Source organism: Bombus flavifrons, chromosome 4 (assembly GCF_040668555.2).
Source record: "Bombus flavifrons isolate JBK064 chromosome 4, iyBomFlav1_principal, whole genome shotgun sequence".
NCBI classification, from domain to species: Eukaryota; Metazoa; Arthropoda; class Insecta; order Hymenoptera; family Apidae; genus Bombus; species Bombus flavifrons.
The window spans coordinates 17,588,170-17,605,332 of NC_138445.1; the positions used below are offsets into that span (position 1 = coordinate 17,588,170).

The 17,163-nt window shown below is 39.8% G+C and overlaps 1 protein-coding gene across 1 annotated transcript; it reads left to right on the top strand.

Annotated features, from left to right (window-relative positions):
• Positions 1-1,190: 1,190 nt before the first annotated feature.
• On the top strand, positions 1,191-15,941 carry LOC138178743 (MAP/microtubule affinity-regulating kinase 3). Its single transcript, XM_069110948.1, has 8 exons — positions 1,191-1,954; positions 4,762-5,037; positions 8,298-8,559; positions 9,732-10,014; positions 10,862-11,050; positions 12,028-12,146; positions 12,224-14,990; positions 15,441-15,941. Exons 2-7 carry the CDS (start codon positions 4,972-4,974, stop codon positions 13,729-13,731), a joined length of 2,427 nt encoding a protein of 808 aa, XP_068967049.1. The 5' UTR covers positions 1,191-1,954; positions 4,762-4,971; the 3' UTR covers positions 13,732-14,990; positions 15,441-15,941.
• Positions 15,942-17,163: the final 1,222 nt, after the last annotated feature.

The window sequence follows — 17,163 nt, forward strand, 5'->3', positions numbered from 1 at the left end:
GTTTCTGGAAAGTTTGAAAGTGTACAAATGTCCAGAAATATGTATGTATGTACGTTAAGTATCTAATCTTCATTTATACGCATTATACCATGATTAATTATAGGAAATCTTCAAATGTTCGTGTCCATATTTCTTTCGTAGTAATAGAAAAGACTTTGATTTGTATATTGAAAATGCTTCCAATTTTGATGATTCCGTAATAAAAAAATTAAACAGACGTAAGACAATATATGACAGCGATTAAATTAACTGCAAAAACGTATATATATATTAAATATATATGTGTGTATGTACATGTCATATATGAATATTAATAGTATCGTTAATATATTTATGTGATGATTACGCAATAAATAATTTTTGCGAATAAGGTATATACAATTGAGCAATTATGCTAATTAATGCGAATACATGCATATACGCATAATTTGTTTAAAATCATCATTACTTGATACCGTAGAAAAGTGGCATTTACCGACTGAGTCAAGCTAAAAGTATTCTACAGAAGAAGCGAAAAGTTGTTGGACGAAATCCCGATAGGTGTCCACGGTATATATCGCAATTATTTACGAAACAATTTTAATCACATCTATGCTATTAATTACATTAATTACATAATTCCTTGATAAAAAGTTACCTGATAATAAAGATAAACTTTTTACTCCAGTCTCTAGAAATCATTGCTAAACCGCGTGTCAAACGTTCCAACTTAACCAAAACTACAGAATACAATGTGCTAGCGTTTCTTATATACCCGAAAATTATTCTTATTCAATGACAAATCGTCTGACTGTGCATTTTCTCTGAAACCTGTCTAACACAATTCCCCGAATGCTACGCAATCTGCTAAATATTCGACTAAAATAAATTTCCCCCGATGGAAATGAAATTTTCTAGCAAAACCAACGATCCAATTGAAACAAATGCGTTCGTCTCACTCAAAACAACGTTTGGCACATTCCTCGCGAAGCATCTCTACCGTTGTTCCACTTTTCCTCGAGGGAGATGTTTCCACACGTGGAAATAACTGCCCAATTAGTCAGCGTTCCCATAAAGCTCGCAGAAAGCTCGACGTGCCGCGACGCAGACGCATCAATTTTCCCGGGACTGCGATTATGCGTTCAGCTACCTCTACCACGTGGTTACACGCAGAGATCGGAAAATTAACGGTGGTCGGTGAACAGTCGTGAATCGATTTGGAAATAAATCGCGCGAACGAGTAAATTTCGCTGGAAATTGAGGATTCTTCGGCCGTTCGACGATGAAGATCGTGATCCACGAAGACGACGTCCGCGTCGAGGCGTTAGCGCACGGCCAAGCCGGCTCGGCGCCAAAATCAGCTCGCCAGTCGTGCTTTCCGGTCGGTGTTTTATAAATACTGCAGACAGTCGAAGAGTGCAGCGTACACGGGAGTCGCTGTAAAATCACGAATCCCGGCAGGCACGTTTACGGTTAGAGCAGCAGAAAGAACCGAACTCGAGTTTCGTGTTTCAAAAGAAACAAAAGTTTCCGGGCTGTTTCGATGAGATTTCAGCACATTATGAAGTTGTTCGTGAAGAAATAAGTGCGTGGTAGTGGTGCTGGTGACATTTTCACGGATTAATTGTAGCCCGGGTTGGCCGAGCGAATTCTCGGAACGAAGTGCCAAAAGTGCGAATGAATGCGAATGAGTGCGAATGAGCACGAATGAGTGCGAATAAGGGCGAGTGTGTGGTCGAAAGTTGGGAAAGAAGCATTTGGCGAAGCATATTATTCGGTCGGGGAAAGTGATAACCGAGCTATGCTCAGGGAAAGTGCGATAAGAGGCGGAGAAGCGATTGCTTAGGCGCCAGTTGGATTTTTTGTCGAAGATTACTCGTCGTTTGATATTTTCTTCTACCTGGACTTTTTGGTATTTTCTTCTACCTGGACTTTTCGGTATTTTCTTCTATCTGGATCTCTTGGCATTTCTTAGGTATGGGGCTAAGTATTCGAATCTATTTCTAATATTAATGAAAAACGATTATGTTCATACTAAAAGATAAGAAATTAGTAAATTATCTGAAAATTAAGGAAAATTATCGAATTAGTAATCTCTTTCGTATCGGAGATATAAATTGTATTTCATTATAAATTACATCGTCAAGCCAGCTATTTACTATTCGTAAATGTTATTTTAGGCGATAATATGGTTTTCTTCCTTGTCCTAATTACTTTGTTCCGACATTTATTAAGATAACCAACCTCATAAACTTATCTCCTCCCCACATACGTATACAGTTGTCATTTTTAACTGACGATTGTTTACACTTAATAAGAAATAGAATCGACGTAGATGCTAGCGAAAGAGTTTTATATCCGGTGAATATACGGCCGATATAGTTAACGTAATTTGGCCGAGGACGAGAGATCCCGTGTGTATCGGAGGTTTGCGGGGTTTCGTTGTGTTTCAACTTGCGCAACAATTATCGCGACTCGGAAATACAAAATCTTAAATACTCCGTTGGAGAAGAAATATCCCCTACCTGCGTGAAATCATAAACAGGAACAACTTATTCGAGCGAATAATACACAGCTATGAATTATAACCTGGAATCTGAGACGCTATTTCTGTCCTAGGCACGTGTACTTTGCTCTAACAACGATCTTTTCCGAACACCGCCGTTATTCCCTTCCTTAATTTTTCTTTCAACGTGAAGATCTCATCTAAACTACGCTGATCGTCATTTATCGATTAATTAATTCAATTTTTTTCCAAATATCAAGTTGATTAGAAAGCTTGTATTCCTCTCAAAACTGAAAGATGATTAGTTAAATTAGGACAATCGGACAAAGATAATTCGGACAAACAACGAAGAAAACCCAAAATTGGCGGACAGAAAGATTCGAAACACATCGCCTACGAACTTTTTCAAATTTCGCTACGCTACCTGATATTTCCAATTTCACTAAAAGTCGCTAGACCCAGTGAAACGTAGCGAGAATCAAGTTCGACGCGTCTAATATCTCTTCGCGCGGTATCGTCTACCTTCGAGTCGCATTTTCACGTCCTTCGACGCTCTGCTTCGCCCCGCGTTATTTTTCTCTGCCGCATCGATACCTTTTTTTTTCTCATCTCCGCGTCGGCATGAATGTTTCATGGTCTGAATACGCCGCTCCTGTATCGCGAAAACGCGTTCTCCATCGGAAGTAGCTGAACATCAAACGACGCGAGCTCGATTCTTTTCACGATTTCTGAACGCGATACGCCCGCGTTCGGAGTAAGTACATATCTTTTTCCTTCGAGACGAAGTGGCAGGCGAACCTTCCCCAACGCAAGGCGTCATTCACCAAACTTTTTTTTACTCCCTCCGCATTTTTCTTTCCCTCTCTGTTTCTGCATCGCCGTTTCTCTTTCTCTTCTCATTCATGAGGAGGCCGTGCCACTTACGAGCTTTGTAACTCCGTGAAAACGCGTCGTTACCCTGCACGGCCGCACAAAGGGCGCATTATCTAAAACTTGCGCTTTCGCTTTGCGGCTACGCGGAAGCACGTGATCGCGGTTTAAGTGGCTTTTGGCAAACTTTCCCCTACCACTTCGCCAGCACTTTGGCCCACGCTTTAATTCTCAACAGGATCTTGTTGTTACAAAATGCCGCTAGACTGTATGGAGCTTCTAATTCGAAGCCGTTTGCGTAACGTTCGCGAAGCATAATAGGAGCTAATAAGACAAATTATCGCAACTTCTTTAAAGAATCATGGCGAATGAGAATTGTAATCTTGTTCGCTTGATTTTCTTCGTCGTACGACGAAGGCAATGTGATAAATGTCTCGGGAATTTGCAACTTTCTTTTAGAAATTTGCGAACGAAGTAAATAGTTACAGTATCGTGTGACGTCATTTACAATTCTAAATTAACGCTTTAACGAGCGGCCACGCCAATTGGCGATGTGGCGAAATAATCATATTGCAACGTGTAAACTCCTATTATAGATACTTTGAATAATATGCGATTTACGGAATTTCAAGTAAATAACGAAGAAATAATAATCACAACCTCGTAATATATGTATATATAGATATACACATACCTTTATACCTGCATATTGGTAAAGATACAATTTGAACAAAACCTCGTACAAAATTTTTCTACAAAGTTTTTAAACGAAATGTTAAATCAGTTTCGACGAATCCTACATCATAATTTTCTATTCTCGCGTTATACACCCTTCCCGCTAGTTCTATGCTTTTACTTGAATTTATGGCTCTGATGACCCTTTCCCAATACATAATCAGCCTACACACGTTCACAATACGAGGTGAAAACGCAATCCTCCCTGGTACAATTCAAGTAACCAATACACGTCTCGCTCATCCATCACTGCACATGATTGAGAGCTTGCGGCTAAAAAGATAGAAAAAATAAAAACCGAATGTGAAGTATGCAACAAACCACTGCATCAAGTGTTTTAAAACACAACGCTCGTAAAAACCATTCATCGTGATTTTTATCGCGTTGTCGAAGTAGCGATACTTCATATCCACGTGATCCTTCTCGTTTTGTTATAGAACGATGCGTAAGATTAATCCGAGCCATCTTGACGCGCGTAAATTATACTCGTAATTTAATTATTCCTGTACAAATTTAAATAGAATAATTATCGTTGAAGTCAACGGTATGTTCGAATATTAGCGCCATATCAATCGTTCGAACTCCACAATTTCTATCAATCTAGTCGTCGACAACGAAAGAACCATCCATTACCAAATAAACAACACAACCTTCAATTTCAATCGTTTCAGTCGTAAGATCCATCGACTTCGCGACAGGATCGAAGATTGATCGACGTAAAGGCCAAGACCAACAGACCAACATGTGACAAAAAGGAGCGTTCAGCGTGAGACGAGAGAATGTAAATCTCGCGATATCTGCGTCGATCACAGGGGACAGTTAAACGCAACTTTTGGCTCGAATTCGAGTTCGTGGCGCACGATTGACGACCGTCCGTCAGAATGAGCTTAATGAAGAAGGCCATTGGCGGATCCATTCACAGGATACGAGAGTTCGAGCTGGAGAAGGTAACTCGATTGGCGAATCAAATCTTCCTCGTGATACGAGCCACCCCCTTTTTATCCCTTTTTCACCTCTTTCCTTCGTTTGCGCGTTCGTTTCGATCGGTCCACCAGCCCTTTTGATACTCTTTTCAGGTAATATGATTTTTCGATCGACCAGATTGAATGAAGCTGTTGGTCTAATCGAAAGGGAAGGATGGACACGACGAACGTAAATTTAGAGTGCCATGGATGAACCGATTACTCGAGCTTTTACCGACTTTTCTCTCATTGCCCGTATATTGCAATCCAATTTAATTATTAATCTCTTGTCTCTGATTTTTGTAATATTTATCGCGGAGATCACGGAAATTACTTTTATTATTAGATCGCAATATACGGCATATTCCGTTCAAGTTGAAATCAAATCATATTCGTTGAAGTTAAAAAATTAAAATCATATATGAAAGAAATACTCTCTGTTTTAAAATAACCTACAAGGGTAATAATATTTTTCAGAAATGAAAACTGAGGGAATTTATGAGGGAATTTATACAGTGAAATTGTACGTTACAACTCGATGCAAGTGCTCTCGCTTGCTTTGAAATTCTGCGCACAACGTTCGAGATAAATTCTTCAATTCTCGAATATCTAGCAAAATTTCACATCTAATTAAGAAATTGACTGATGTATTTAAACGCTAGAACTATTATAGAATTATCGAAAACGCGCAGATGCTTTTGGCAAGTTCAATGTTGGACTTTCGATAAGATAAAAACGTTATAGATCGTATATATTCTGCATATTTCTTACATGTTCCGTAATATCAATAAACTGCATAGATTCGCAAATGCTCTTTATAACACATCGACTCGATATATCCCAATAGCAGCTGAAAATAAGAGTCTCGAAATAAGAGGCACAAAAAGCTCGATACAATCCATCAACAAAGCTTTCGTTCCTCTGACTTTTATTTCTCCTATAAAACACTTAAATAAAGAAGTTGGCATTCGACTCTACTCATGGACCAACGCAAGAATACTCTTCGACGTTTTTCCTTAACCGAACATCAAACAAAAGCGAACATTCTTAGCCACGATCTTCGCCTGCCGATGAGTCACGAATGGAACGAACAGACTCCAAAACAACAGCTGCGATCATAACCTCAAATAACGCCAACAAATCGTTCGATAGGTCAAAAAGATCATCGAGATTAAGTGGCATTAACAATCATAAGTCACGCGTTCCCACTCGTTCATTGTTTGTCGAGATCCAGAAATAGTAGCTCGCATGCGCAACATTTATACAACCGTGTAAAAGTATTTGGACACCTGGCGCAACTTTTAACATATTTTCAAAGATGGAAGAACGTCTCTTTGCCGCGAATTCTTTTTTCCCTGTCTTGTCTGGGACCAGACGTTCCGTTAAATTTAAACTATAAGAAAGAATATATATGGCCACATCGCTCGACAGTTCGACATTTGTGCGTTATGAAACTTTTCGAATGTAGTTAGAACACATTTCTAAGATAGATAGATCGATCAGATACAATTAAAGTCACTCGAGTTAGATGTCTCCGCAGAACCAATGTCCATCCAGCATCGACGTTCTCGCTCTTTTACTTATATTAATCGAAGTTTAGGTCTTGATGAAATTTCAAAATATTTCATACACCCCCATCCCCCCTTACATACAAAATATATTCATAAATAATTTCGTTGCGTAAAATGTTTCATAATATATTCATAATATATATGCAAATATTTATACAAGGTAGTGAACCTCGAAACGAAGCAAACGCGGGCTCATCCGTTTTCTGGCACTAAACCAACTTTCTCGCTCGATGCCCACTTTATGATAGTGCGCGACGCGATTGTAACCTTTAACACCTCGACGAGTCTTGCGAACAGCCTGTCTGCGGCTGTTGGAGAGTAATAAACCGACACCGTTTTCATTGTTACGGAGGTTTGTGGCAAATCGTGTTTCTGCCAGGGTCTTTCTCTAACTTTGGAAAATCGGAGTATCCACCAAACACCGACGACGCTGCATCGTGGTGAAGTCTATGACTCTGTTGGCGCTTGCCTCTAAAGTTACCGGGTGAATATGTGTCGCCGTGAATGAGACAACTTCTTTTTTAGGTTTTTGGAACACGTTTCGTGTAAGTTATACGGAGTTCGAGTTCACGAGAATTACGACGTTAGCTCGGTTTCTCGTAGCTTCTCGGCTTTTGTAACGTGGAAATAGTAGACGATGACAGATGATGCGTTCGTTTTAAAGAAATAAGTTTCAAACAAAGACTGGGTTTCGAATGAAAATGTTTTACGAACGTACGTGCGTATAACGTATACGCAGACAGGTACACACCTGAATAAAAATCTTCAAATATTATTATTTTCGCTCCAAAACTGAAAAATGTCGAGTAATCGCTAAAATACACGTACGAAGGAAAATTATTTAACTCTATATTACAATGAAATTGTAAATGTAACGATCGTTTCAGTAAAAAAAAATATGTAGATTTCATAATCTACGATCTAAATTCTACATCGGTGTTGAAATTTTTCCCACAAAAATATTACTGGCAATAAATAAAGAAAAGAAAATCATTCATACAATCCAATCCTTATCAGTGACTTTAGTTTTAGTAATTTACGACCGCATTACGATTTCCCGTAGTTCGACGTTTACAACGTATCGCACTAAATTATGCAACTTCATGGATCCACGAGCAGTTTCTGGTCAGTGTAAAAGGAATCCTCTACTTCCAAGAGGTATCTTCCGACGTTCGAAAACGATATCCATCGATCTTATAGCAGAATCAAGTCGCGTTCCGAAATAGAAATAGACTTCTCTCGCGTTCCTCTTTAATTCCGACCGACTCGAAGAAAATCGACGCAAAGCTAGAGACGCCGCTAGCCATTATTAATAAATGTCCTATCGTACAAGATAATTCTTTACTTGCAAATATCTCGTGTTTCAATGAGTCAATTAATTGCCAGATAATTATCAAATCAATTACACCTTGTATTGAACATCTGGTTAAAGATTTGCCAAGATGAGAGCAAACTTGAAATAGAAATTCAAGGATCGTGGCAAGGTTACGATATCTTAACAATGTTCTCGATATATCGAGCTATGGATAGCATTTTAACATTGATCGATAATATTTTCGTTAGCAGCACCTGTACCACAAACAGCAGCTGTTCTACGTCTTCATAAAATTCATCATTCACCTATCTGTGGTTCGAAGCAACAACACCTGAATTTGATGAATTTTTGCCGAACAGGTGAATTTGATCGACGAGTTTGATATTCTACAAATTGTTGGAGAAGGATGGTTCGGCAAGATCCTGCTAACCGAGCACCGAAGCACCCAGACCGAAATGGTACTGAAGGCGCTGCCAAAGGCATACACCGGCATCTCGGACTTCTTTCGCGAGTTCCATTATGGACTGCACCTGGCCGCGCACAGGAACATCATCACCACCTACGATGTGGCCTTCGAGACCGCTGGCTTCTACGTTTTCAGCCAGGAGTACGCTCCTCTTGGTGAGTGTCCCTTTTATGCCATGCACGCGAATGTCGTTTATCGATCGACTTGCATCGTGCTTTCCAAGATTTTTCTTCGCTTAAGGAATTTCGAGAAAAAATGATAAAAATAATAAAAAGCAGCAAAAAAAAAAAGGAAAAAAAAGTGTAATTTGAAGAATATTGTGAGAAATTTTACAAGAAAAATTTTTATGCTTGCAGATATGAATTCTTTCCACTGAGCAAATATTTTTAATATTCGGTTATATCGGTGTCATCTATGCGTTTCTTATGCAAATTTAATTATCCAACGAGAAGTAAAATTTGTTCGCCTTTCCACTCGACTCTCTGCTCCATTTATTGCCATAAAATAAAATATTCGATGTTCGTAATAACAATGATCCATCCTTCAAGAACAACGTTGATTTATGAAAGGTACAGTTGGAGCAGAACAAATAAATTTGGGTCACTTTTCCATTAAAACTCTTAAACGAGGGATGGCATCAAATGTCTAGCCGTGTACAGCTTCTACCTAATAGTCTTTGACGACTTTACGAATGTGGATTTATAACGGTGTGGGATGGCCATTGCGCCATGCATGTATGATTAACGCCTTAAAAATGTTGTTCTCGGGGGCTGTGGGAGTTCAGATGTGTGGGATAATGGAATATTCGATGCGGAGGAATCTCGATAGATGCAGGAAAAAAGGGAATAAAGGCCAGCAGAAACGTCGAGATGATAAATTGGTGCTCTTTGAAATTTTAATTTGTTGTTTGCTGAGTAATCGCTGCTGACGCATACTACCTATTCCGCACAGAGTATGGAAGTTCTATCGTTAATACTGGCTGCAAATTGTTTACCATATTCTGTAGAAATTTGGAACTATCTACCAATCAACCTAACCAACCCAACCAATCTAACCCCAACCTAACCCAATCATAGGAGAAAAACACGACTGTGGAAATTGTTTTGCCGCAGGCAGTACTTTGTTTCTTCAGGATTCTTCTTTTCGTTCTCCTTTGATTCCATTTTCGAAATAAGCCTCCTTCCTCAAGTTTTTCAGATATTTCGAGTCGTACAAATTTAAAATACTCGAATAAGAAACATCTATTTTCGTACAATAAAGAAGTTTGATATTTCTACATTTCCCATAAAAGTTACGATATTACACCGTATACGACCCATCGTTTCAGGAGATTTAACGTCCAACGTAACGGAGACTGGGCTCGGCGAGCTTCACGCGAAAAGGGTAGTCAGACAATTGGCTGCAGCGGTGCATCATATTCACAGTCGCGAGTTGGTGCACCGTGACATCAAGCTCGACAATATTCTCGTGTTCAGGAGCGATTTCTCGCGGATCAAACTGTGCGACTTCGGCGAGACCAGAAGAGTGAACACGGTGGTGCGCCGGCACAACGAGTGGCTGCCATACTCGCCACCCGAGGTACTGCAGATCGACACTGACGAGACGTACAAGTAATTATACGATTGACCATTATTAGCAATTATCGCGGTTATTCTTAATTTTTGGGATTACCATAAATTTTCCATGCAAACAATAATTGTTCTACTTTTAGAACAGAAACACGTATGGGATAGAAACCGAATACCGTTATAAAATTACATCCACGATAGTATAAACATAGTTTCTATTGACGAATTAAATTAGGATCAATTAAGGATTGAATTTACGATAGAAACAAGATCGAATAGATATTAAATCTAGTCGACGTTAAACTTTCGATTTAACAACGTGCTCAAACGATAAACACCTTTTGGGAAGTAGTGTATTGAAATTGAATCGAGAATCGTGGCCAGAAGAAATATTTGGGTTAACACTTATACGGGAGAACATGATCTCGTTGTTGACGTAATTTGTTCTGTTTTGTTTAAACGTTTGATCGATCGACAATGCGGAAAGCGTATCTTCTACGTAACTTTTATTCTTTTTGCAACATCTTTTTATTGTTTCGGAAGATGATGAATGAATCGTTATACCGCGTAGGTATGTTATATTTTATGATATCAATAACAGGGTTTCGTTCATTTTATATCGTTGACAAGAGAAAATTTATAGCTCTTTCAAACCTAATTCAACAATATATTTGTATAATATTTTATAACAATTTCCAATATTTACAGCCATTAATCTTCCGAAAGATTTATCTGGTTTATTACAAATTTATAAACGCTCTATCGGATAGTTCCGCATTGAATTTTAGTAAGGAAAGGTTTGATCGTTTGGAGCTGGTTAAAATCGTGATCATGAATGAGAAAATATGCACGCGTACGCGTGCAGCTTATTTACGTTTGACGTTTTCAGAGCTCTCACGTCGCACGATGTCTGGCAGTTCGGCATTGTCCTATTTGTCTGTCTGACCGGATGCTTACCGTGGCAGAAAGCGGCGTTGGACGACCCGCGTTACACCAGATATCAAAACTGGCACAACGCGACGCTCAACATAGCCAAGAAACCGAAATTATTTCAGCTGATCAGCTCACGAGCGCAAAGGTCAGTTTCTTCGAGAGAACCAGGCGCCGGCAAATGTTTAATCAGATTTGAAGATTTCTATCTAACGATTTGATCGCTTTCAAGCATTTAATATCTGTCAAAAATTAACGCGACGTTTAATTTAAGTAATTAAATCATTTAAATTAAATAATCGAATAATCGAACAATTTCAATAACACAATGGAACTTCTATTTTCGTAAGGAATTATTTACATTAAGGGAAATTTTGAAATTTACATTTTTATGAAATAATCTTAAAAGTATCGAAATTTCAAGCTTTTTAGTTCAACAAGGAATTATTATTCGTACGTCGAGAAATTCTACTTACATCTACATGGTACAATTTCAATTCCAACGAACAGAAAGTTCAATCTGGCATATAGTAACCCGATTACAGAGAGTATAGAAAGAAAAATATAAATCGATGCATACCGAAATCGTTCGTTAAACACGTGGGGAGGAGAGTTCATAAAAAGGGTGGCGTTTTCAGGATCGATTCAGCGCGTTAAAGCAAGCAAAAGTATTCACTGTACGACAGATTATATTGTGAGGTCGCGCAAAGAGTAATACCGAGAAATGTTTCCATTTTAGCTTTGGTTTGTTTTCGAAACAAGCACGAGTACGACTGAAAGCAAGCCAGCAACCCCTGACTTAAATGGTTTATTGTCTCTGAGTGAACGGAATCATTAAACGTAGCAATATGACGAAATCTTATTCGTAGACCAAATTACAATCTATAGAATTTACAAAACTCGTTATATATTCTATTAAAATGATTCTCACAGAAGTTAGACTCTTGCTTTCTGTCCTTGCACGACACTCGAGAATGCTCGTAATATACAATACAAATGCCAGTTTCAAATTTTCTGTTGTCCACCGATCTACCTTCGTCAATTTATTCTAAAACTTGTACCAACGTTTTACTCGTCTATCAAACTCCTAATTTCTTTTCATCGATTCTTCTCGCTGTTACGAAGGATGTTCAAACGATTACTGGACCCTAAAGCCGAGAAGCGTCCCGTTAGCGTGTTGGAGATAAACAAATACCTGGAGGACAGGTGGTTAGCGAAACTCGGCGCGGAGAAGGCTATGAACGGTAACGATCGATCCGAATTAAAGACCTTCTCTTCCTCTCGTTTTCCTATCCACCTCGTTGATTCGACGTTTGTACAGGTGGCGCCGACGAGAGGGACGAGCTCTGTCCGTCCATGTACAGCTTCCACAGTTCTCTCGAGGAGAAGAATCAACTGCTTCACACTCTGACCACGTACGGGATCGAGACGACGGTGGACAGAGCTAAGAAGAAGGACCGAATCAGAGAATGGATTCAAGCGAGCGCTATAGTCGAAGAGTACGAGGAAGACGAATCGGATCTGAACGAGGACATTCGTATCTACGAGGATGAAGACGAAGAACCGAGCTCGATGAAAGGCAGACACTTTCCGGAGACTCGTCCAGTGGTGAAGAACGAACCCAAGAAACATAGAAACAGAACGCATGCATCGTCAGCTAGAAGGAGACAGCCTATCAAAAGACAGCCAACCGAAAGGAAGATTCCGTTTGCACCTCAAGTAGCCGAGGAACGAAAAACCATCGCCCGATTCGCCAGTTTTCCCAACGGCGATCCTAACCTCGCGGTCTATGCCAATGGAATAAACGGCAACGCGATACTTCCTCTCGCGTTACCTTTGGAAACCGAATCCAACGTGGAGGATCAGAAGCCACTGGCGAACGATCGAATTAATAATTCACCAGTGAGCAGTTTGAACGCTTCTCAAGACGATACTCTTGCAGCGAGGAGTGGCAATGGGTTCAAATCTAATTTACCCGAGGGAACTGCCGAACTGGCAAAGCCCTCGCAAGATTTCCAGGATCGAAGCTCGCGGGTAGACATGGTCGGTAATGGAAGTTTGCCGAGGAGCCCGCAGATCCCTGCTAGGAGGCATCGTTCGCAAACCGCCCCGTTTCCGGCCTCGCCGGTGTCGAACGAAAACGAGGCAGAGTCTGCGAGAAGAACGCGATCGACCACTGTATTGGCTGGTTCGACGCAGCCAGACAGATCCAACATGGCGATCGGTCGACCGGTGGAGAGGTCAAGTGTACCGGTAGCGAACGGCCAATCGTCGATGGCTCGGGGCGAGAGCTCGACCCCGAGAGCGGAGCATCGATCCCCGACGCAATCAATGTCTCGAGTAGAGAATGCACCGGTGGTAATGCTGCCTATGGCAGCGACTCGAGTGGAGAATCAATCGAGTAATCTGACAGCGACCAGAAACGAGAAATCTGGGCAGGTTCCCCTTGTGTCGCAATCCGCCAACCCTCTCACTATGTCTGTTGCATCACATTTGGTCATGCAGAGTTTCAACGCGCTACAAGGGATCAACGCAGTCGCCGCGGGGGACAACAATAATACCGTGACAGGTTCCACGTCGAATTTGCGAAACTCGCCGAAGAACAGTCCATCTTCCACGCCGAGTAAGACCCTGACACCGAAAAATAGTCCGACTACCACTCCCGCGAGAACGTCTACACCTCCAAAAAATAAGATTCATAGAGAGGAAACGATGATCTATAGGAAGGATCCATTTGAACAATATGGAATCGCCCAGGGAGTGATCCTGAGGACGGACAACACACGACGAGGTTCCATGGAGAGCGGCAACAGATCCGCTAGTAATTGAGGATCGATGTTTGATTTCGCTTTCGGGTGACACGGAGGTGGGTGGAGGCTGTCGAATCGATGGGATTGCGGATGGGATGTGATACCGTACATCGTGTCCTGGTTTGGCAACGGTTTATGCGTCGTGTATCTGGTTACGCAGCCGGAGATTCGAAGCAGGGAAAGTTGTGTTCTTGTTGTGATACTCGATTTGCGATCAGTGGTCGTACACTGATGGCGGTAGAATATGTTTTGAAATGAATTTCAGGACTTTGAGAAGAGGATGAAACGAGATATTTCTTTGAAGATAGCCACTGAAAGACATAGAGTAGATCTTGCTTTAAATGAAAATAAACGGATCCGAGGATGGAGAGTACGACAGATAAATGTTGCAGAAAAATCAAACGAATTTGGTTACTTTGAGAGAAAGACGAAACATATACCATAGAGAAAAGTGAAATATTATTTGAAGAGGTTGCTGAGAGACATAGGCGTGGATCTTGTTCTAATTCAAGACACGTTCGTTTGGCTGTGGAGGTAGTTTTGTTTGAAACGTAATGATTTCTGGAACATAGCACGATACAAAGAATCAAACGAATTTGATATTTCTCTGAACGGAAGATGAAACAACGAACGAAATACTTTTTGAACATGCCTATTGGGAAATATAGATTAGATCTTGCGATAACTCGAAATAAATTGTTTTATCGTATTCCAAGATGTAATATCTATATCTACTTTACATAATGCCGAGAACGAGTACATAAATATTGAACGCATAGAATTACGATATAAATATAAGCTGATGCACCGTTTTTTGAGAATATTTCCACCAAACGACTCGCCATAAAGAAACACACTTTATCCATGATAAATATCACGAACAGTATTAAGGTGATCCAAAGAGGACTAAAGAGGCCATAAATAAAAGGACGAATCAAAAACTACGAATTTATATACCATATAGAGTGATTGAGAAGGAAGAAGTTACATAAATTCAAGCTATTCGATCGTCGCGTCGTACCTATCGAACTTGGTATCAAACGATGCAACGCATAACAGTGCATCGTTTAGAGTTTAAACTGTCCCGTTTGTTGGATGCGAGCCATGGACGATGCTCATTATATTCCCGATTCTTTTATTCCTTCATGCTGATTGTAACGTTGCATCGCCAACACGAACCTCGTTCAATCTCGATAATTTATGGATTATTGTTTCCTTTATCGTTTCCTTTTCGCTGCCAACAGGATGGGCCGATGAATCGTACTAGCAGACAGAAAGGTAACGATCATCGAGTAATAGGCATGTGCAAATTTTATTTGAAATAAAAATGAGAAACGAGAAAACATTATTTCAATTGCTTTAATTCTTCTCATTTTAACTTCGATTTTTTAATAACCAAAGGGAAAGTAATATTACTTTGTGTTACGATCAAATGATTTCCCACTTTATTTCTCATCTGCCTTTCCAATATAAATGACAATTATGGTATAATAGAATCAGAAATCAAAATGCGAAATATCAATTAAAGTGAAATATAATTTGACAGATAAATAATGAAATAATTTGAAAAAATCCTTCTATTCAAATAAACTGACGTATAATTTTCTCAAAATAACATTTAATCAACTACTCATTTTCCAAATATTTTATTCAAATAATGTCCAAGCCGATCGAATAACGCCATTGGCCATGATCGTCTAATCTCACCCAATGTGTCGTGTATTTCAGGAACAATTTACGTATAGCTGTGATCGTCGATCAGCCAGGAATCGTGGAGGCGGACAAATTTTGGCAAGTTGCTCCCGGAAAACCACTCGTTCTTGTCCTTGACCGTGGAGGGAGCAAGCACTTTCGATTTCCTTAAAACTCGATAATACTGATCACGATTACTCGATTCCAAGACGACGCGCGACGTTAGGCTAATCGAAATGTAAATATTACATTGTACACCGTGGGCAGGTTCCTCCGCGTGCTTCGAAGTAATGGAAGGTGTGGTCGGCGGAATGTAACGTGAGCTCGATTAATTGCGATATAAAAGACTCGTAGGATCACGCTTGAATTCTTATTTCTTCGATTGAACCCGTTCCAAGCGATTGCCAATGTACGAAGAATGTACAATTTTATAGTTATGAATGGTGTTATACGTTCAATATGTATTACGTAAATAAGAAGTTGTAAAATCTGCACGAGTATCTGTATTCGACGAATAAATCAGGATAGAACAAATAATACGACGATGGCGACGTTCAAATGCGTTTTATTTATAGTTTATATAGGTTTGATACGCTCCATCATATTACCGGTATCGTTATTTTCCCATTGGAAATATCCTGGGAAATTTGTTTTTCAAAAATCAAAAATTCAATAAAAGCAGGGAGATTCGAGATACTTGGCAATTCCGAAGAATGATAACAGATGGCAGCCAAGGTTAGGAAGCATATAGGGTGAGATACACGTACACGAAAGACGTGCATGTATGTTACGAGATATTTCCTCGACACTACTTGGCAGTCATTCAATTAAATATAGACGTGCAATAAATCGTTTCGTTGTATTTTCAGATTTATAGGAAATAACGTACGACGTCAAGTATTCATTCGATAAATATTTATCATAATGATATGAAGAAAATTAAGCAAAAAGCGAACAAAAATAATATGATGATAACGAACAAGATTAATGTATAAATATTTAATTAGTCTATAATCAACAGTTAATTAATTCTTCAATACCTCGTACTTAATTAAGGATGAGTACCTCCTTCGATATCTAACACCTAATTAGAAGTATCAAATTGATGCATTAATTATTCGTTGCTCGACCCTATAAATGCAAATTTGGATTTCTTCTGAACCACGAACTAAGAAGCTTTTCTAAAAGGAAAATGCTCAAGAACTGTTTGCAAATTTATCGAGAGAAAAGATTCGTCCTATGTTAGAAAATCATCGCACAGAAGGGAGCGAAATCTCTGTTCGTTATCAATTCGATTGCTCAATAATTCCATGTTCGTAAAAAATAATCCATTCTGCGATTCGAGCCAATTTCCGTAAAATGAATCACTAAGCAAGGTCTAAAAACGGGCATCATTGACGAACGAAATCAGCGAGGCTAATAATATCTTCTCGATTAGCGAACTCGACGGACGAACCATGAGCAGAACGTAATCGTCTCGTGACGATAAGCATTCCTTTCTTTCTCGCCATCTCGTACGAACTAATCTCACTCTCTTGCCGTGTAATTAATTATGAACAAAGAAATAAAAAAACGAAGAAGAAGACGGGGAAAAAGAAAGAAACGAGCGAAGCGATACGGTGACTGAGCTTGAAAATGCTCGATATTCTCGACGCGTGTGTCCGTGGTTCTCCACGCGTCGCTTTCGACCTCATCCTCACCATAGTTGACGTAGACGTCGAGGTAGACGTCGCCGAGGTCCTCACCGTAGTCGTCGCAG